This window comes from Brachyhypopomus gauderio, chromosome 14, assembly GCF_052324685.1.
Source record: "Brachyhypopomus gauderio isolate BG-103 chromosome 14, BGAUD_0.2, whole genome shotgun sequence".
Lineage (NCBI taxonomy): Eukaryota > Metazoa > Chordata > Actinopteri > Gymnotiformes > Hypopomidae > Brachyhypopomus > Brachyhypopomus gauderio.
This window is the reverse complement of record NC_135224.1, coordinates 9,894,454-9,917,178: the sequence shown is the minus strand read 5'-3', so window position 1 is coordinate 9,917,178 and position 22,725 is coordinate 9,894,454. Positions and strand designations below refer to the sequence as shown.

The 22,725-nt window shown below is 40.9% G+C and overlaps 1 protein-coding gene across 7 annotated transcripts in view; it reads right to left on the bottom strand.

Annotated features, from left to right (window-relative positions):
- kcnip4a (potassium voltage-gated channel interacting protein 4a) overlaps positions 1 to 22,725 on the bottom strand; it is a 134,207-nt gene that overhangs the window by 32,836 nt on the left and 78,646 nt on the right. The window contains exon 1 of one of the 7 annotated variants that reach the window (XM_076972785.1): positions 15,091 to 15,193. The exons of the other annotated variants lie outside the window; for them this stretch is intronic. Within the exon in view, the coding sequence (XP_076828900.1) occupies positions 15,091 to 15,190 (100 nt within the window). The 5' untranslated portion in view covers positions 15,191 to 15,193. Of the gene's footprint in view, positions 1 to 15,090; positions 15,194 to 22,725 lie in introns of those variants that run through there. 7 annotated transcript variants of the gene reach the window in all.

Below are 22,725 nucleotides of genomic sequence, written 5' to 3'. Positions count from 1 at the left end.
TGCAGCTTCATGGCTGACCGCTGAAACCAATTCAACATGTATAATCTGCCAAAGCAGTGCTGACAAGGACCTACTAGACCCAACGGTTTGGACACACCACAGTGAGTACAGGTGACGGACAGTCTCAGACACCTGGGACAGCCTGATGCCATCAGATGGCCAACTGTCATGCAACACGTCCCTAGTTTTCATTAGCGGCCAGGAGCTGTCTACCGTCTTTGTGGTCTGCTTGTCTTTTGGTTGTTTTCCCAGTTAGTTTTTGTCTGTTCCCTGTTAGTTGCTGTGCATGTCTGAATAAACAGCATTGCTTTGAATGAAAACAGGATTCTCAGAGTCTTCTTGCCCCCTGGAAGGTGCTGCAGGTCCATTAAATCAAGAAAAGACTCAAAAACAATTTTTACCCCAGAGCTGTTATTTCACTGAACTTACTATTTATTTATTTTTTGTAACTGACTGCACTTTTAATTCACAGAATGTTCCCTCATTCTGTACTGTGTAACAAAAAAAACCATTACATTTGAACACACATTCATTCCAACACTGTGGTCATTTCAGTCACAACTGTCTGGTGAAACCAACAATGTTGATTTTGTCGACCTAGAAAAGCTAGTCAAACTGACAAGGATTCCTGTTTGTTCGCTAGCTATCTAGTTAGCTAGTAATCTTTGTTATTGAGTGCTTAACAGAATCAAATTGTTAATTGCAAATGTGTTTCTCATTTTAGGTATTTAATTTTCCAGATGGTGTAAATGTCATGCAGTGCCACTTTTTGCAAAGTTTCCAAAAAAATTATCAAGACATCCTACATAAGCTATACAGACTTTATAATTGGCAATCTGGTAGAGTTTCTTCTCACTTTGATGTTAAAAACATACTTTAACAGCATTAAACACTTTTGCCATGCGGTTAATAGTTGAACTAAAAAAAAAGCTAACAATTTATGTTACTGAACCAACTAGAGACGAGACTGAATTAAGCATTTAATTGACACAGCTTTCCATTTCTATTCCATCCAACACAGACTTGATACACTTAATAAATATACGTCACTAAAATATCTATTTTTATATCATGTAGTTTCACTTGGCAAGGTGTGCCGTATCAACATGCTGTTGTTGTTTTTGGTATGTCAGGGTGACATCAACAACATATGCAGCTGCAAAGTCGGTTGTCATAACATGCAATGTCATTTCACCCTACCCAGTCTTATTACATCGTAATGTCACCAAATATATGTAATTTCACACAAGTTTGCCAACTTCACGTCAAAATGTGGCAGCTGGCACTTTCAGAAGCAAACATTTATCAATGTTTATATATTTCTGTGAGTTGTCATGAAGGATTTGTAAGGATGTGGTCCTCTAAACAGAGTTTTTAAAAACCCACTATCACCCAGTTCTCTTGCTTGCTTTCTCCTCCATCTTTACCAGTATAAAGATAAAAAGGCACCTAGCAGTGTTTGCTCTTTGCTTCAGCTCTACACCACTTTACAACAAGGGACAGTCATGCCACGAAATGTCATTTATCAAAATAATGACAGTTACATGACATGAAAGAATCTATAATGGAATCATCAAGCTGTTTTGAAACCAGTTAGGTGGTATTCTGGGACTAATTACATGCCATATATTGATACCTGTTTTGCTATGCAAATCAGCTAAGGTTTCCAATATTTATGAAACACTGAAATTAGCCTGTCATATTTATAAATGCACCGGGTGTGAAATGCAAGCAATTAAAGCCCTTGAACCGTGGCTGGCCCCACCAGAGCTGCATACACAATGTGGCATGAAAAGACATTGTTTTCCTACATTACACAGACACACAACACACAGGCACACAAAACAGGCACATGTACTGATTCTTTGTCACCCTTTAAAAAAAAAATCTGTACCTGTCTCGGGAAACTGTTGCACCAATATATAACTTGTCAAAATATTTACAAGCTGTTTATGTTTGCTTTTAGCACCGGCTGCCTTGCTCAGACAACTGACAGCAATGCCTAAGAGTTAATGTGCTAAGAGATAAACATTACTGCCCGAGCCAATATTTCACCCTCGTCTCTTTGAGCTCCGCACTGGATGCTGCGCTCTGCTTGTCTGCAGGGAGATTGGGCTGGGAAACAGTGAGAAGGTGGGCATTGTCTGGGCTGTCACCATAAGCAGGACACCGGGGTCCGATAACACCGATCCACTGGTCCGTCTGTCATTTGGGCACAGAGGGGTCCGACAGTTCTATGAGACAGGCTGCCTGTGTGCTCTGGAGAAGCAGTGTATTCGCCCTGGGGCTGGGTGCACACCTGGGGGGAAAAGCTGAGGCGCATGGGGGGTTCAAAATGGCATGGGGTGTGTAAAATTGTGTCCTGGGGGGGAGGAGCGGGGGGGGGGGGGGGAGGGGGGGGGGGATGCTGGGATCTGTGTGCCTGATGCCCTCGAGGAACAAATCAGAGAGGCAAGACTAATAACTCCACGACACCTGCAGAAAGCGTGTTCAACAATCAGCACAGCGAATCAGGAAGTTGCAGCAGAGCATCTAATTTTAGCTGATTTGACCTGCCACTCCTGAAGCACATTCACTGTGTGGCTGAGTGAGATCTAGCGCACGTTGAACAGCAGTGATCTGTCCATAACAAAATACCACACCCAAGACGTGGACCACAAAATGGATCAATGGGTAGAAGAAAAAAAATATATTATTGAAAGGCTTGCGGATCCAAATCAATAGCAAGTTTGTTGGAGAGGGAATCAGTAATGTGATAAGACAGAAAACAGACCCCCAAACCTTTAAAGATGCTTATTTATTTTCACTTTCTTCCAATGTAGTAATGGATAATTCCAAATGTAGCAGGAAATTGTTTCCCTGAACACTGATTCCCACCACGGACCCTTGTGACCAGTCAGAGTGGCTGTGGGGCATGGTACCGGGCCATTCTACAGGTCACTGTGTACAGCAAGCAGGCATGTGTCACAGCTGGAACCAATCCAGACATCCAGAAAATTATGAATTTTGAAGAATGTGCATTATTGAGATCACTAGTCAACACAACGGTCCAGCATGGACAATGAGCCACACCGAACAAACACAATGACACTAAAACAAAAGCTACATTTGCCCATACATCACAAATCGACTGTCATGACTCAGTGGCCTGGTGGTCCTCATTAAGGCCTTGAATAGCAGGCTCAAATTAGCCCAAGCCAGAAGCTCTGTGTATCTCTGTCTCTAAGCAAGGTTACCGGTGCCAGTAATACCATGATTAGTGATGTTCAGGCTACACTACACAAAATCAAACAGAAATCCGTGGACAACACGTTAGCTGTGGGCTCCGATTTGTTGAGTGGAACCGTTAACATATAATTCAATAAAAAAGCGCGGTGAGCAATTGTAACCGTAGGCACTACTGCGCAGAGCTGAGACATCCCTGTGGGACAGGAGCTTAATTAAACCTGCAACGGAGAGGTAGCCATAGTGGGAAGAGTATTCCAGACTATGTTTCCCTCCAACAAACTCAGCCATTCTGCATTTTTGAGACAAGAAAACCAAGAACAAAGGCCGTTTCAAACGCTACTACTTTAGAGCTTAGGTGAATTAACTATTGTCTTCACTGTCAGATAATGGGAGATTTTGCAGAATGCATTAATGATGTGTATATCTTGCCAGTTAAGCTTGTCGTGTACAGACTTTGCAATGTGCAAGAAATGAAAACAGCAACAACAACATCCCCAAGTCCTTATGTACCCCCCCCCCCCCCCCAACCCCCAAAGAGAGCTTCCAAAGAGAGCTCTCTGTCGGCTTTAATTGCAGGATCTTACTTTATTTACATAAAATGTTTGCCAGTACTCATTTGCTACGTGCAGGCTGCTCCTTTCATGTGGGGGTTGATAACAACTCAGTTTTATTCAGGCTCCATACTGATCAAATGGCTAGACAGACAGCACGGAGCACTGAGCTTTTGAGGAACACTCTCACTAAAATAGCCGGATCGCATAGCCGGATGCCATCCAGCTGTCTCGGAGAACTCCAGGTTGTGGGAGTCCTGACCTTCTGGAGATCGGTACCTCCTGGTATTGAGCACACACAGCCTAAACGCACATTTACACATCCTGTCAGTTCTGTCAGACCAAACGGTTTCCAGATTCCCTGCCAGAGCCGCTTTCATTACACTTGGACACTTGTTGAATTTTGTAGAAGAGGGTCATAAAAAGACACAAACATGTGGGCGGATATGGTGAGCTATTACAACGTTATTAGAGGCACACCATGCTGTGTTAAATTGTGTATTGTTGCAGTAGAGCCTTCAAAACGAACAGGAGCTTGAAGGTAATGAACAATGTTTCACCAGGCTGCCCTGTAAAGATGGTCATTCACGATGTACACACCGTTAAACAATCTTATTATGTCAGATAAAGACTAAAATGACATCACTGTAAGGATAATAAGGATACTGTATAAAGGATTTGTAGTTCCTGTCCTGTTATAAAGGTCACAATTTCTGCCATATGTAAATGATTTCAGCTGGAAAATCTTAAAATAAGATTCAATTGCTGTTGCTTTTATTGTAGTAGTTCTCAACACCTAGGCATAACACGCCATTTACACAAAGTCAGGTAGAAAATAACTGACTTCACTGTTACTATGCTTATAGTACCCCGAGAGCATTTTGACCACTTTTTCTATTACAATAATACTTTAGAATCCTCAGTACAGTTATTTGGAAGTCCAGAACCATGTTGCATCAGTATGACAAGGTGAGTCTCCTACACAGGGCTGTCACTTACAACAGAAACGGTCACAAACTCTGGGTTTATCCTCAGACTACGGCTTGCAGCTTATTTGTCCAAATTCCAAGAGCTATGTAGAAATATTTATTCATTTTTTGTGCTCCAGATGCTGGTGTGCAGTGCTGTCTGTCACTGTAAACTGGCTGGAAGGATATACTACTTCTCCAGCACAGAGTCATTTAGCTACCGAAGGCTTGATTTTTTTTTTTGCATAGCATACAAAATATGCTGACACCTAGTCAGATTGTTTGGTGAAATCTTCTGCAAGGCTAGTATATCGGAATCCTGTCTACGGCCTCGTCAAAATATGTTGATGGAAAAGTTTAGTTTTGTCGTCTTGGGTATTCTAGATGGTTACAATATGTCCAATAAATGTTTTTTTTTTCTGAAAATTAAAAATATTTAACATTTACCCCTAAGTAAGGAAGACAACAATAAATATAGTTCTTAATGGAGAACGCGTTGGTAAGATATTTTTGCTAGAGAAGAACAAGAGTTTAATTTAAAATGTTATTTGGCCCACACACAAAAATTATTTTCACCATTAAGGAGGTGTTTGTAAACATCATTAAAGAAATTATAGTGGAGTATACATGGATGAGCAAATTACATCTCCAAAAATGCAGAGCTTACTGGTGCAACATGATGGATGAAGAAATATAAATTAATGTTTCGAGAAAGACCGAACACCCCAGCATAACTGAATAATGAAAGCAAACGCCTGTCGACCCACCTGATAATGTACTTGTTACAAAGCCAATAAACTATGTGAGTTAAGCATTCGTTTTTAGCTACCTTCACATTAAATCACTAGGTAGCTCAAAAAGCATATTTATGCGTGGCTTATGCAAATCATTAATTTGAATGAACTGAAACATGAAAATGATTTGTCTGTTTCCAAAGCTAAATCACACATATTTAAAATGATAAGAAAATGTAGCAAATATCTTTGTTTAAATGAATTATTATGTTTGTTCACTAGCACTTTGTGGTTACACTATGTGTGAATGTCTGAATGAGATTTATGTAACACATACAATTCCATATCTGTACACTTGTCAAGTTTGATTTATTAGAACATTTGTAAAGGTTAATTTAAAAAATAAACACATATGCAACCGTGACAGGCTCATATTTGCAACTCAATGTACCTTTAATGAAACTAAAATATACTTTCTACAAACCTTTATCTGTGTCTACTGAAACCAAAACTCATGAATACAAATAAAAACACAATTATTATTAACTGATAAGTTGATTTCTGAAACTGAAATATTCCGTTTTTATCTGGTCTCAAAATCCATGCTCATGCTTGCTGACCCTATATAAATCTATACACACAGGTAGCACTCTTCAGAAACAAGGGAATAAAAACGTCTTCCCATAAAATATATTCTACTGCAGCGCCATCTACTGGGCTTACCCGTCAAAACACTATGAAGTAGTTTAAGCTTTGTTTTAAACAATGGCTTCATATTTGCAAGGTGAAAGTATGGATTGCACAGTAAGATGGTTTTGCTATTACGTATATAAAAATGTATGGAATCCCAAATTGAAATTCCATATGATTAAACCGAAGATTATGCTGAACTGTGTTCACATTGGAAAATATACAGCATGCCAAATATGTTGATATAACTCCACCAAGTGGCTGTAACGAAGTACTGCAAAAGAATAAACCAGTGAGCAATATGTGCACTATTCCAAAATACTTAAAGGTTAGACTTGTAAGATTTGTGGTTTCAGCAAATGGATATGAGAGCTTTGCTTAAGGTCCATTTCAGTAACACTTCCACACAGGTTTACAGCAGATTACATGACCATTACCACTCTGTGTGAAAGAGCTTTTCCTTACTGAATGTCAAAGGTGCAAAAATTAAATGCTTGTGTGACTACTGTACATTGTAAAGACAACATACAAACCATTTTAATTATTATTAATGATAACTATAATATTTTTAATTATATGAAAATGTATTATTTAAATCCAATTTTGCCATTATCTGATAAAAAATAACCCAAATATAATTTTCACAAAATGTTTTATTTTAAATACATTTCTGTTCAGTGTAAAAAAAAAAAAAAACAAGAATAAGAATCATGCCCAATTTCCAGAAAACAAAATCACTGATGCACATTCATATGCCCTTTGTTTACACACAATGTGTTATATGAACCTTTATAACCTTGGACTAAAGTTATTTCACCTAGTTGCTGTATAATAGTACATAGATATGTTTGACCTCCTCAGCAGACAGGTGCCTTCTCCTCAAGGACTGTGACACAGAAGGAACCATGAAGGGGCTGACTCTTGTGTGTCGAAATAATATATGTTGTTATCTTTTATATAGGATGTTATCTTTTACCAACTTATACCCATATACTATTAGAACAAAATAGCTATGTTTTACTGAAACTATAGGCTTTGAATAACAACGTCACAGTACTTTTAATGTCTCGTTATTTTGAAGCAAAGCACTTAACACCGAATAACCCACTGGATGGTCAGAAAGATTTAAAGTACAGAATAAAGTTACCATAAAAAAAAGGTTAAACTGTGATTTGATAAACTTTGCAATGTTAAAAAGATAACATTAGCTAGGTATCTTAAATTAGCATCCAGATGAAAGACCACTGTTCAAAATGACCCATTTCCCTGGAACCCTTGTGCTTACGATTTTGAGATTTTGAGCATAACTTGCTAGATACCTAGCTATCCTACAGTTTCTCGCTTTTAAAATGACTAAATATTCATGTAGTTACAAGATGGAACAGGGCATAAAAATGACTTCTGATTAGGTCTAGCAAAACGGGTTTTGCTTATCTGTATGGACAAAATTACATAACATATGGACATAACTATACGGATATATTACATTCAGAAAAAGGGATAGCTAGCCGCTAGCCATCATGACATACTTTAAGGTGATATAAACCCGTTTTACACAAGCTGACAGAGTTTCCTGGGGTCTGAATGAAACGTCTGTGACTTGCTTTGGCCAAAAACCCACAAGGACCTCAAGCTCCTCATGAACCTTCTCATCCTGTCTAAACAGCCCTGTTCAGAACGACTGGTTTGTGCGTGTATTCTTTTAAATGGTAGTCACGGCTCAATCCACCCTCTGCTTGCCTGGCAAATGTGTCTTTCAACAACAGACCAAGCTGAGTTTACCCATTTCAATATATGTTTACATTATTTTTTGCAATATTTAAATATTGTGTATTTATTAACATTAATGACAATATTAAGTTTTGGCATTTGCTGAACTATGTCCTAATTAGTAATAAAATATTAAAATACCCTCATGATACTAGTGTTGAGATGAAGTTCATCTTATAGCCATTCAACTAACAATCTATTGTTAACATTATTGTGGTTAAAACTATTCCATTTAATACGTTACTTCTACTCTTAGCATTAGCTAGCATTAAAATGGCCAAAGAAACACATTGCTTAAGTATCGATTAAAAACTTGCATTTTCCTTGTCTGTAGTTTTCAAATGGACAGTCGGAACTGATCCCTCATTGAGTAAATGTTTTGTTGCCAGTCCTGCATGGTACTGACCCAGGTTGAGAAAGCAGTCAGACACAAACTTGTTAGCACACATTTAGTTACTGGTTTTTGCCAACTGTAGCTGGGATGTTGCCATCTAAACTTTGCCATATAAACTTATTCGACTTGGCTCTTCTCTCGGCGGAGGCCACAGGCCCGTGTAGCAGCTTGTGCTAGTCAAGAGAGCAGCTTTGACTCTGATGCTAGCGGGTCTGGCACTTCAGAGTAAAAAAATGGTACACCTTGTACACCTTTGCAAAGGTAAATCTCAAGCCATGGGTGGAGATACACAGATGGTGGTGGTGTATTGTAATTCTAATTAAACCCCAAATGACATAGGAAGGGGAGCCAAATCTGAACTTCTTTTCTATATTTCTATATATTTCAGCCCTCAAACCCCGACTGCATTGTCTTATTTCTTGGTTTGTGGTTTGGTAGACTCAACAGATACTCAAATATATGTGCATAAGAAATGAAAAAGTGTTTATTTTTTCCATAATTTGCTCCTCAGTTATTATACCACATTTCTCCTATAAGGACATAAAATTAAACACGGGATGATCTCACCTCACCCAACATATTACACATAGAAACAAATTTGCTCTACAACCTTATCTGACCAATGCTATCAAGAAGTTTTACACAGCTGATTCTGGTCACCGATAGATCACAAAACATTCTGTGGCAACATCTGGTGCATTGACCATAAGAATACCTAAAGGTGGATGGATATGTAGCACTTATGAGGACTGTGAAACCAGTATCCCTGGGCTTACAGCACACAGCACATAAAAGGACAACAGATGGCCAAACATGCAGTTGTCCAGGGCCTGACAGAGACTGATTGGTGTCTGCGTGTGAGCATTTGCTTTCCCCAGCCTTAGCCAGGGTGAGAGACGTAGGAGGTAAGGCCAACCACAGCGTGTGCCTCCTGGTAAGAAGCTTTGCGTCTCTGACTGATTTACAGCCAGCGCAGTGTGAATGCAACGGCAATGACATTTATATAATCCAATGACGACCCCTTCACCTATTAGCCGGGGATGTGCGTCTGTTGGTACTTGAAACCTCGACGTGACTAGCAAAATGATCAGCTGCACCAAGTACTCCATAAATACACCAAACACATAGTAAACTGTCTGTCATATCGGCAGCGTATGAACAGAGCGTGAGAGCTGATCTTACAGTCATCTCACCTCATCAACTGTCATATCCACGACATATCCAGCTCATTGCGGTCAGTCACTGTCAGTCCTCCAGAAGGGCAGACATTCATTTGCGCCAAGCTTGGTGTGATGGCTATTTTTAACAACCCTCAGCAAAAGCCAATCTTTCACTTTGAGAGAATTTTATATCTTTTTAATTATTTTGGCAAAATCTTACATAAATGTTGTCATGTGGATGAAGCCATGACTCCTTAGATGATGTTAATAACAGATATTCTTTACTCTTTCACTGCTCACTCTCTACCTTTAGTTCCAACCATATGTGGTGGCTATAATAACCAGAGACACATTCAATGTGGGTTTTTTTATGTCTGAAAAGACCTGAAATGGCCTGTGCTGCTGAAGTACTTCAGAAAATGCGACAGAAGCTACAGTGATGTGCTCTGTAGTGTCTGTGAAGCTACAGAGATGTATTCAGTAGTCTGTGATGCTACACTGACATGTTTAGTAGTCTGTGAAGCTGCAGAGATGTATTCAGAAGTCTGTGATGCTACAGTGATGTTTTCAGTAATGTCTGTCAAGCTACAATCTTCAGTAGTCTGTGAAGCTGTAGTGATGTGATGTTCATTCAGTGTCACATATAAATAACATGTACAAGTGTATAAGGGACTTAAAGGCTCTCACCTATATGTGCTCCAAGAACCTTTCCAATTGTCTTTTCCCTACTTTAAAAGACAAAATCTCATACATATGCAGCCTCAAAATGATCTGAAACATACATTTCTTGAACCTCCTCTACCTTCAAGTATGACATAAATTCTGTAATTATAGTCAAACATATCAATTATTGAATAGCTCTCTGAAGAGCCTAAATCATTCCTTGCATTACAGGAACTCCATCATGTGAAACTGTTGTTACTGAATGTTAATAAGAGAAACTGCTCTTGCCACCAAAGCTGCTGTAATCGATGTGGAAGATCTTGCTAACTTCCCCTAGACATAAACAACAAAAAAAGCTTCACGAGTTCTCTACAGCCCTTCCCCAAAAAACACATGCACGTTTAGCATTTAGCCTTCACTATGTGCTGTGCTGCATGCAAAATAACTGACAGACAGCTTATGACTGCAAAATAGTTTCTTGATTGGTTAATACAGCCAGACCAAGTCTATGTCTGGTGGAATTTAGCAAGGTCATTTGATTTCAACAGTTGAAGTTTTTGGCAGTGATCAAGATCTTCTTTTCTGTTATTTGTCTGTAAAATTAACTTGTAAAATTTTTGTCTTGAAATACATCAATAGGTCCTGATACAATGAATGATCATTATGTATTTTCATAAGTAGCACTCTGGAAATTCCTAATTGACAAAATCATTATCCTAAAAATAAATGTACTGCAGTATTCTTACAGCGTACTCTCACTGGCTGCCTTATTATGGAGCCCTGTACACCTGCTCTTTTATGCAATTAACCAATCAGGCAAGAGCAATACTTGTTTACACCAAACGCGAGAATGTGGAATAAATATGTCCTGAATGACTGTCACTGTTTCACGGTTATTGGTGCCAGACTGTTGAGGGCTAGTTTGAGTATTTCAAAAACTACTGAGCTCCTGGGATTTTCACACACACAACAGTCTGGATTTACACAGAATGGTGTGAATAATCAAAAACAAAATCAGTGTGTACCAGTTCTGCAGGCAGGAATATGCCGTGCTTATTAAAAGAGATTTGAGGAGAATGGCCAAACCAGGTCTAGCTGACAGGAAGGCGACAGGAACTCAAATTACCACATTTCCTAAACACAGGAAAGCATCTCAGCACATCACACCTTGAGGTGGATGGGCTACAACAGCAGAACACCACCATGGGTTTAGATTGCCCCAACCTAGACAGGTGAATTCCACCTGTAACATGAAAACAGCAGCCAGAATTTGGAGTAAACAGCAGATGAATGGACCCAAACTGACATGCCATGTGGATCCCTTAATGGCCACAATTTACTTATGTTTGATGCAAACATCTGTAATGGCTACTTCCAGCACGACACAGTGCTATATTACAAAACACCAGTCATCCCAAACTGATGCTATGACCATAACAAGGACTTCATTGTATTTTAATGACCGTTTTAATCTCTAGATGTGTTAGAAGAGGAGATTCACAGCACGCGTGATCATCTCACAAATCTGCAGCAATAACACGAGGCAATCAAGCCAACAGGAGGGAACATCTCACAGGAACGTTTCCATCTCCTTGTGGAGAACATTTCATGAAGACCTGATGATGTTTTGGGGTCATACTCAGTAGTACTATGATGTTCCTAATAAAGTGGCCAGTGATTTGCTAATTAAATTGCAAATTAAACTGCATGAATCTAATGCTAATGTATCCGACTCCAAATGCTGATATACCTGACAATGTAAAGAAACCACAGGCATGTGATTTTATAATAAGCAATTTATCCACACACACCACAAGTCCATTAGATGCTCCATGCAAGTGTGCATTTCGAGGCCACCTGTTGTCATACATCCTTTCTGCTATCCATCCTCTATCCCTTCTCCATCCTCTATCCATCCCTCATCTATCCATCCAGCACTTCTTCACCGATCAGTTTCTGACCACTTTACCACTGCTGGCTGTGTATTTTTGTGTGGCAGACCACATCTAACCCAGCAGTGATGATGACATGTGCAAAAGAAACCCAGCCACATGGCAGGGGTACCAGTGCACCTGACCCGTCAGTGCCACTGTGGTGGTGCGAGAGAGGCACCATGCAGATAATAACTGGGCTGTAGGCAGAAACTGACCAGTAATGGATGAGATAGAGGGTAGCTGACAAACTAAGCATGGCAACTCACAGGCTACAGTGTGTATTGGTATTCTTATAAATGTACCTACCAGATATGTGGACCCAACAGAGTAGCCAATGAGTGTCAGTCTCCTTGTGTACAGTTTCTAACAAAGTAGACAGTCAGTTTCCCACCGGGCCAACACTTTTGTGTTATTCAAATTATATCCCAAAAAACAACGGAAATACTACGATGATGTCTTTGGAACCGTATTAACATACATAATAATACCCAAATTATTTCTGCTGTTCTGCTGAGTCTGAGCATGTCTTGTGATTAGCATATGCAAAAAAAACCCCACTTTTCCCTTTGATATATTTTAATGAATATGCAAGGTTTGTTCCACGTCTGCATTTTTCTATAACAAAAAGGGGCAGGGGAGGAGTGTATTGTTACATTTTATTTAATGCTAATACATCAGTTTTCCTTCAGAATCACACATGAACTGCAAATCAAAAGTGAACACATTGTGGAAACCTGTATGTGAATGCAGCATAATAGGCCGGTCCCCTGAGCTGGAGGGGGTACAGTGGGCCTGTTGTTGGAATGATCCTCTGGCCTGTGTCTCGCCACTTAGCCTGGTCTGCAGGCAGCGCACAATTATGGTGTTTAAGATTTTGCTTGTGTCTAAACAGCCCTCGTTTGTTCCAGCTGCCTGTCAAAAAGCAACAGGCTGAAAGCCGAGCGTGAGCAAACTCCAGCCTTAATGAACTAAAGGAGGAATCGGACTTTACATGTTTGGCAAAGTTAGATGAGAACAAAATCAAACTAATTATACCTCATGCGATTTGTGCTTATCAAGAGTGAAATTTTTGCCCTTCATTCCCAACTATAGATCAATTAAAATGATCTGATTTTCAACAAAAAAAGTAATTCTCTGGAAAAGAGCATTAACTTCTAACAAAGGGTTTGATGTTCCTTCAATTTAAATAGAAAAAAATAGAAAGTTTTGTCCAGTGGTGTGACATTAATAATCTCACTGTAAATGTGAGTAAAACAGAGGAGATGGTATTTGACCCTAGAGCCTTAGGTGACCATTGTCCTGTGATTATCCATGATATCCCGGTTAAACAGGTTAGCTCTTATAAATACCTCGGTGTTTATATTGATAATTTGTTTACCTGGACGGCCCATGTAGGAAGTTTATGTTCTAAACTGCAGCAGAGATTGTACTTTCTCCGAAGGCTTAGGCTGTATGGACTGGGCCAGGAAATAATGTTTTTTTGTTTTATCGGGCAGTTTTAACAAAGCTTGATCAGCTACGGGATACAGTCATGGTACGGTAATCTCTCAGTGAAGTTAAAATCTCAGCTCAATTATCTGTTCAAAACTGCTATGAAAGTTATTGGGAAAAAAGAATATAACACACTCCAGTCTGTCTATGAACAGTCTGTGCTCAAAGGAGCTCAGAAGATAGTGGCCGATGTATCTCATGTGCTTCACCATGAATATCAACTCCTTCCCTCTGGTAGAAGGTATATGATGCCAAGGTGTCGGCTCAATAGATATAAGAACTAATTTGTACCAGCTTCCATAAAGCTCTTAAATAGTCTTAAATAGTAATGTCTAGGGCTGTGCGATACTTGTGCTATGCTAGAGGGAATGTGCAATATCTGTTGTGCTATGTTAGAGGGAATGTGCAATACAAAGATGCTAATTTTTAAAATGGTTTTTTTTTTTGTTTTGTTTTCAAAAGTGTGTTATTGTATGTAATGATGTGAGAATGTTTGAATGATTGTAGATGTTGCAGCAGGATGCATGTGAAGTCCAAGAAGAATTTCCCCTTGGGGACAATAAAGTATATCTTATCTTATCTTAATTTGTTTTACTAAAAGATGTGTTTGATTATTTATCATTAGTGTTAAATAATACACATACTCTGCAGATAAAGCATACTGAATGGGACAATTCTTAATCAATTCTTAATCCTAGCATCCTAAAACCAATCACATTTGGTCAAATACTGATTCTAAAAATAATAAAACAAACCCGTTCCCGTTACTCCCATCACATCCACAATCCTGAAGTGAAGACACTGCAAAAACACCACAGCATCACAGCTTCATGAAAAACACCTGCACATCGACACAGAGACCTCCGTCCCCTGTAGAGGGCTTCACTGTCCCAGACTCTTAACAGACAGCCATGTGGTTGCAGAGCGTGAGATTCACACGTTCAGAATAAGAACTTCCCTAGCAGCACTGTTTCACCAAACACCCTGTGTTCAGTGCAGAAGGCAGGGGAACCTATTCTGAACAGCATATGGTTCGTAAGATAATATGTACTAAAGCAACAAATACATTTTGTTGTTAATATTAAAACAACTCTGAGAATCTTTCAAAAACTGAATCGGTCCCTAAACAAACTCTCTAGTACTCATGAGCTATGTGACACTAAATCGTACCAGGGAAAAACTTCCATGTATTAATTATGACAATCATTGATTCTCACCATCTCTAATGGCAAAACAACTTTTCCTACTCTAAAGCAGTTAAAACTGTTTCAAATCTTAAATTTGCTGCCTGTGCTGCCTTAAACTGCTATATGTCACTAACCCTGAAACTGAAAGAAAGACTAATAAGAAAGACAATTCAAAATAATTTAATTCTCAATACATTTTCACAAAGATCATGCCAATTACTCAAATGCAAACGAACTAAACCACCAAAACCCAAACTGCTTTAGGTACAAATGTTACAAGACTATTAACTAGTGAAGAGAATGGCTTCTTTTTTTCTTACCATCATAGCTTGCCTCTAAAAGCCCAAACTGTTCCAGAACCTTTACAAAGAGGACAACCACAACCAACACCGCGATCATCTCCAGACCCTCCAAGTTCATGGTTCTGACTGGGTCAGGTCATGGTCTGACTGGCACTTTGGACAGAGAGCACTGTCATTTAACTACAGTTGAAGAACCTCCGTCTCATCCTTACTGGAGGCAGAGGGGAAGAGAGGAGAGGAGGGGAGAGGAGGGGCGGGTGTTGGGGAGAAGGGGGGGGGCAGAGACACAGAGTGAAGAAGTGTAGGGAGGGCACAAGGACATGATGGATTAGACTAAGACTAAACAGATAAAGGTAGAGGAGACAACGCAAGACTAGGAGTGGGTGCTGGTCGGATCTCACAGAATTAGAACCAAAGAGCCAGAATCACCATGGCTCCCTTGTTAAAACATTCGCATTGAAGTCCATGAGTGTCCCTCTCTCCCCAAATGTCTTTTCCAAATGCGCACACATTATAACGCCTGAGGACTACGTACGGTGAGGTGTCAGAATCCAGCCTGACTCGGAGCTTCACACAAAACACCGTATGTGGAGCTCAGAAGCACTAAACACCTCGAGACGCTGTCACATGGAGCATCTGTTGCCAAGGAAACAAGGTCTGAAACAAATACAGTAAGGCTCAACACTGGACACAGTGACAACATGTTACACCTGTTGTGAATGTTGTTGCTTTTCAATATTCCTACGAGTTTCATGAAAATCGGCGTCGCAATGTTAATGGAAACAAAGCTGCAAATTTAGGGGGACGGTTCCTGTCGGCGTAAGCGTTCCTCGTTGGGCTCATGAGGTCGGGAAGACTGCCGAAAGGAAAACTCATGCTTCGTTAGGGGAGTCAGGATCACGCTAATGTGTGGAATTTAATTAGCACAATAGCGATTTCACTTCTCTAATGAAACTGTATTAATGCTATTAAATCAGAGTCCATATCCGCATTCTCACCTGCAAGGTCGAGTCGTAGGCTAGACACCGACCCACTCATCAGATTACCTGCCCAGCGCACGCAAACAACGAAGATGCTGAGAACGTCTGAAGGGCAGGAATACTACTACTGGCAACCCGAGACATGGAGCAAAAACCTGCTAGTGTGAACAAACAGTTTAATGAGAATTCTGTAGGTAGGGAGAGTGCTGACCTTAGTGCGAAATTCAGTATGGATGTGCATACACTCTGAGGACTTCATGGGGCCTAGAGCTGAACGCACCTTACATATCTTATTTATCCTGATATGAGTGGGTCTGTTGACACCTCGGAATGCTCTTGTTCATACTTTCTGGCTCAATAATCGATGAGTAACAAAAGATTGGAGCTTTATTTGGTACAATTATATAAATCAGTATTTTACACGTTTATATTGTAAATTAGTGGAATGCAAGTTAAGGGACAAAATCTTTGCACCATGCAGAGATTCTAATAAAAGGCATTCAGATTGCAACTTTTTCAAACACATTTCTCCCAGAGTGATTTCCATCATCAATCATGTGCAATTGGGTAGACAAGCAGGGATTAAAGATTAGCTCAACCAGGTTTTGATTGCCATCATCAAGTGCTCCCACTGAATTAAATTATCCTCTCTATGGTTTTGGAATCATCTACACGTACATTCATGTTAACCATGGGGGTATTTTTTTTCCAAATCATATCAGCTTTCCCCCCCCCTCTTTTACAAATACAGCTCACAAACTCGAGTGTAATGTATCCAACAGCAGCTCGTAACATTCATAAGACTAACAACAAAGGCTCTACGCTCGCAGTGTATCTAAAAATAGAACCTACTGCCACATACTACTGTTATACACAATATCCTTGTGTGAGTCTTTCATTCACACTCCTCCATCCCTTTGCACAGGTGAGAAAGAAACCCAACATCTCTCAGATATCTCTAGCAAACACACCCACCCACCCACCCACCCACACACACACACACGTCCTGTCACGTCCTGAGTGATTGCACCATCCAGTCACACAAAGCCAGCCATCAGGACCCTTGGCTATATTTAGAGTGAGCACAGCTGCCTCAAATAAATGGTAATGGATAGTATCACCGTAATAGCGCTAGCCACAAGCACACAGTGCCACAGGGGTCATCGCCATGATTACAGCATCGGGTCTTCTTTTTTTAATTCTTAAAGGAACTAGAGATAAGAATAGTTGTTGTTTGTTTTTCATGCGTTTTCACTTGGATGAAAGCACAAGTCAGTAATAATTTGATTGATATCTTCATAAAAATATTATGAACGTGAACATATATTTGTTTTAATCAATTCTGTGGTGCAGGAGGATGAGCCTCAAGTCTGCCTGCTTATCTGGAACAGAAAGCTCATTTATTGAAACTAAATATGTATAAAATGTTATATGGAACATGTAACAATACTATGATTTAAAGCAATTATTGATCTGATGATGTGATATTGGTTATTGTTGGGTGCAACTAGCCACTGGAATCCATTGTAATCTTTAGAGACCTTCTACTGATACAGTAATTGTGTTTTCCAAAGCATATTCATCTCTGAACAGCTGAAGTTGTTTTATCCACACAGTACAGAGAACAAATATAGTTTTCAAATAACATTCTCACTTTAATGTTCTGGAATTAATTACAGGAAAGTAATTCAATAAAAGCAAAACACCACCATCCATTTTCCTTACAGCACCGTGTTCTTGCTTCAAAGCACCAATCAGCTGTTCAGAGAGCGAAGACAAAGGTAATTTTTCAGTCTTCTCTACATGGCTTAATTTGTTTACCATCGAATTCTTAACACTTGATGAATGTATCTGTACGCATGGAAAGTTTATACAGTGTTAAAGGTAATTAATGTCCTCTGTTTGTTTCTGCTGCTTTCCGTCAGCCTCTAAAACAGCATAACTGATGCCTGGAGATTTTATTTTCTCAAACTGTGCTCACAGCTTCTCTTACACAGGAAGGCTAGCGTTATTTCTAACAAACAAAACCGAGCTGGTCAAACCTGTGGACAGAGTGCTGCGTTCATACAGATGCAGTTTACTGGAACAGACTTGGACTTTGTCGGTTACTAAGGGTGCACATGTACTGTGTGCTGAAGCAACTCCGGGGACAAGATGAGGTTATACTGCCCTCAAGTGGATAACAGGGGTTCATAAATTTTTGTATATGGAACCCTGCAGAATGCAAATGTTCATAATTTCCTTTAAGAACTATTTACAACTAGGTGCATCACAAGGCATAAAAAAACTCCCTTTACGTTGGGTTCTAAAAATCCAATGTTACATTTAAAGTGCTGAGGGTTTTGTAACAGGTTGAAAGAAGGTGTCTCTGAGTGGCGACACCACCCCGTCTGTTGGAACATGAAGAAACAAATGTGTCTTTCGCCCTGGAAGAGAGAGGTCATATCAGTCTGGCACCTGGAGGTCTACTGGAAATAACCCACCACCACCTCCTCCGCATCCTGACCCCTACAAGACCACAGAGCCTGGAGCAGATTGCTATCATTACTCACTGGCTTAGCCCAAGGCTCTTCCCTCAGGCAATCACAGCGCACCTTTTAAATGTACTCTACCTAAACGCCATCTGTTACCACAACTCCGCTACCCAGCACTGCCAGGGATGTGACTAGTTTGTCCTGTGAGTCCTGTAGAGACAGGTCTGACGCTGTCCTACATCGGGATCGGGTCCAATACTGACGTCATTCGCTCGTCAGAGATCAGACGGGTCGATTCACTTATTGATCCGTGTTCTAGTCTGCAGCTTGTGCTGGACAAACGAGCCTGCCATAACGTGACGTAACGTGAGGCGTCACCGATCCATATTCCGTTCCACGTCTTACTATGAACCCGTGCCAACTTCACTGTGAAAGTAAATAACATTAGCTATTGGTTTGACTAAAATGGGTTGTTCAATACAACTCAATACAATAACCAAGTGCCTGCACCGGTATCCCATGAAAAAGTACCTGGAGTTAATGCTGACTATCAGACAGGAAGACTCCACCAGGTAGGAGACGCCCAGTAATGTCTTCCAGAAATGCGCTAAACCTCTAGTGTTGTGGCTATTTATTTATTACAGATTTCAAATATTTTCTGATTGTGAAGTTTCTTTCTGCAAAGTTGTGAACTTTATTGTAAAGATTCAGTTGAAATTGCTTTAGCTCTACAGGTTCTATTACCTGTTTGTTGCTTGTTGCTGTGTTCGGAGATCTAGAAAGATTTTTGACATTTAAAATGTTTATTTCAGTTTTACAGTTCAAATATTTGATTTGAAAATGTTATAGCTGTTGCTGCTACCTGGTTGTATGTGAAACAAATTCTGTGTGGTCCTTTTTCAGTTAGATGATGCAACACAATACCAACAATAATGCAAATTATTGTAAGTAAAAATACCTCATGTGGGAATCTGTGTCGGTATTGGAAGTTGGAATCGGATCAGAATTGAAAGAATGTGGATCTGCCCATCTCTATTCTGGGCTCCTCTTACGTTTCCCCATATCTCAGGTAGCTCACATTCACACTCGTTCTGAAAATCTGCTGAAAACACTGCAAAAAACAGAACTGAACAGAACGAAATCGGTAAAGCGGAAGGAGCCTAGAGCATGTGTGGCCCTCTGGAAACGCACACAGTGCAGAGGGTCCATTTCATATCATCTCTCTGGAGTCCAAAGAGACTCTAAATAAATTCTACCAACTCTCATGGAAAGTCACATGGTCAGGCATGGAATTAAAACAGTCTATCTGCAGAAGCACTCGGAGGGATTTGCTCAATCTCTGGCTCTTGAAGCTCTTCGATTTAAATGCAAATTTGAACTGATGCATTTCTGTACAAGATAATAGCTTGCAGACTCTCTACTTACACACAAATTGAACAGAAATGTCGTCAATAAATAACTCATCTGGAAAGTATATTTTTTCAGAAGGGGCTGCGTTTTCATATCAGTGTTAAGTAAAGAAGCTTCAGTACAGACAGAAGAGCTTCAGATCTAACACGGCCACTTAGACCTCCCTCACAGCAAGTCCAGCCTACACGCGGTCAGTCTCTTGCAACTGGGCGACGCAGCAGGACCTGTTTCCTGCTGAGCAGGTGTCCACTAGTGTTTGACCCACTTCTGTGTCTCCTTAGTGAAGTTGTGCTTTCAAACAGGTAAGGCGAACCTGTGTAACACCGCATGCAGAATCATGCGTGCCAAAAGCCTGTGACCGTGGCGCTCGGAAGTCGCCTGTGGGCATCTACGCTACGCCACACCACGGAGTGGCAGCAGAGGCCGGTTCTGGGGCCGCCCACCTGTCGCCGGGTGACAGCTGCTCGCCCTGCGGATGCCAGGATTAGTCGTACTTGTTTTCTTCGCCCTGTTTGCTGGCGTAAACACCATACGGGCCGGGAATGGGCCTGGGCCAGAGGAGCCGGCCCTCCTCTAGCTCGGCGAGGGTCCGAGGAAGCGAAATCAATTATCAGCCACGCTGAGAGGAGAAACCACACGATCAGCTCGCGCTGCTCGCACCGTGGCCGCCCACGTCTGCTCCTGGTCTTCAGCGTAAAACGGAGCGTGCCGCTCACGCGGAGGCCGACGAGGGACCGGAGAGCCCTCGGCGTGAGGCAGCGTGTCCGTGCGAGCGCAGCGGCGTAGCTCTAGTGCACTTCAGATGCGTCAGTGGGACTGGGATAATGTCAGGGACAACACGTCGGTGGAGGAGGCGCCGCAGAAGCAGAAGGGCTCTCGAACAGCGGGGCGGAGGGGGGAGATGAAGAGCGGGCGTTAGAGGGCGAGGAGAGTGGCACTACAGCCTTGTGCCCAGGGCTTCTGAACGCGGGCGAGCGTGCTCATCAAAGCCTGGTGGGAACACTCGTGTGGGGCTCTCACTTGACAACCGACTGCTTTATCGTACCTAGCATATTCATTTATGAGGCATAGTTACTCGCACATGCACATGTACACACACACACACACACACACACACACACACACACACACACACACACACACACACAGACCTCCTTACCCCCATCCCCCCAGTACGCCCACAGAGAAGACTCGAGCATCCTTAGAAACTATTGGCTCAGTTGAATAGTGCCTCAGGTAAGGGTGAAAGGCAAATGGTACCTTATTTATTTATTTAGTCCAAAATGGGTCACTTACTTCTGAGGAGTGAATATAAAGCTATACTAATGGATACAGATCACCCCAAGTCTACCGCTCTGAAACGGCAGGCTGCCACCCCCAGCTCCTTGTTGAAAGACAATGTGTGCAGTATAAAGGCTGATATCCAGTTCAAAGTATCACAACACAATGAGCCCAAAGGATTACAAAGTAGAATGCAACAAAGACTGTAATATGTACCAAGCACACAGCTAAACCAAATTCAGTCAATCCAAGACTGCATGGCCACCATAACGCCTGCTTTGGAAACTGGGTTCCACTGAATTCTGCTTACAGTGCACAGAAGTGTCTTCTCCATGATCTATTGCCAGGAATAGGGACCCAGCTCACCCATTCATTTTGCTCTCAACCTGTTCCACAAAACATCCATAAAATATAGGTTAGAAATAAGACACTAAATATAGCCTTCCATATAGACACAGTTCTTAAATGACAGTCAACATGTAGTCCACAACAATATTTATTAGCTTAAACGTTTCATAACAATTTTGCCCTTACCACTATTATCTTGAATTTAGCATTATTAAGAAGCGAAATAATAATAATTATTATTATTACTACTACAACACCACCTACTACTAGTTCTAATAATAAAAATAATAAATGATTTATGACAAAAGCAATAATAATAGGTCAACACAATTCCTCATTAATTTGAAAAGGAGATAAAAAGAAAAAGCCAAATGCAGTTCCTGGTCCTCAGAAAGACGGGAGTCTCCCACTTTATTAGAAAGATTCACCTTGCACCTCCATTCATGGCTCACTGGATTCACTGCCATAGGACCAGTGACTGCATGTCATTTGGCCAGTAGACCTTCCCCAGGCGGTGCCATGGGACTGGCTGTTGCCATGTGACTGGGTGTTGCCATGTGACTGGGTGTTGCCATGGGACTGGGTGTTGCCATGGGACTGGGTGTTGCCCTGGCAGGAGTGCATCAAGTACAGCAGTGTTGCTGCCTTTTATACATGTGGGGAAGTTTGAGAGTGAGCTGCCCATATCCAGCCAATAGTGGTTCTGGAGTTGGAGGATGACGACCCATCTGTAAACATACACAAAGTGTCTCTAATAAAGTGATATGTGAATGTGCAAACCCCCCCCCCCAAAAAAAAACAAACAAACAAAAAATAAAAGGTGTAAAAGGTGTTATTGTAATTTGGATACGAGTAATGAATCTGACATTATGTTACCTTACTTTGGGAAGATCATTTCAATAACGGGATCCAAGCAGTTCTTTTCTTTTTAAATTAAAACAACAAAGACACTGAATCACTGCTAGAACACCACGTGAGCTCTTAAGGAGGAGATATCGAAAACGTCTGCAGTGACCCGAGTCCCAGTCAAGCGGTGTTACGTGGAAGGAAATGACACTTGTCATTTCACAGCCTGTCAGCTTGGCACCATATTACATGATGGATATGCATAAAAACCAGTAGCATATCACTAATGGCTCGTACAGCGGTGCAGGGACGGA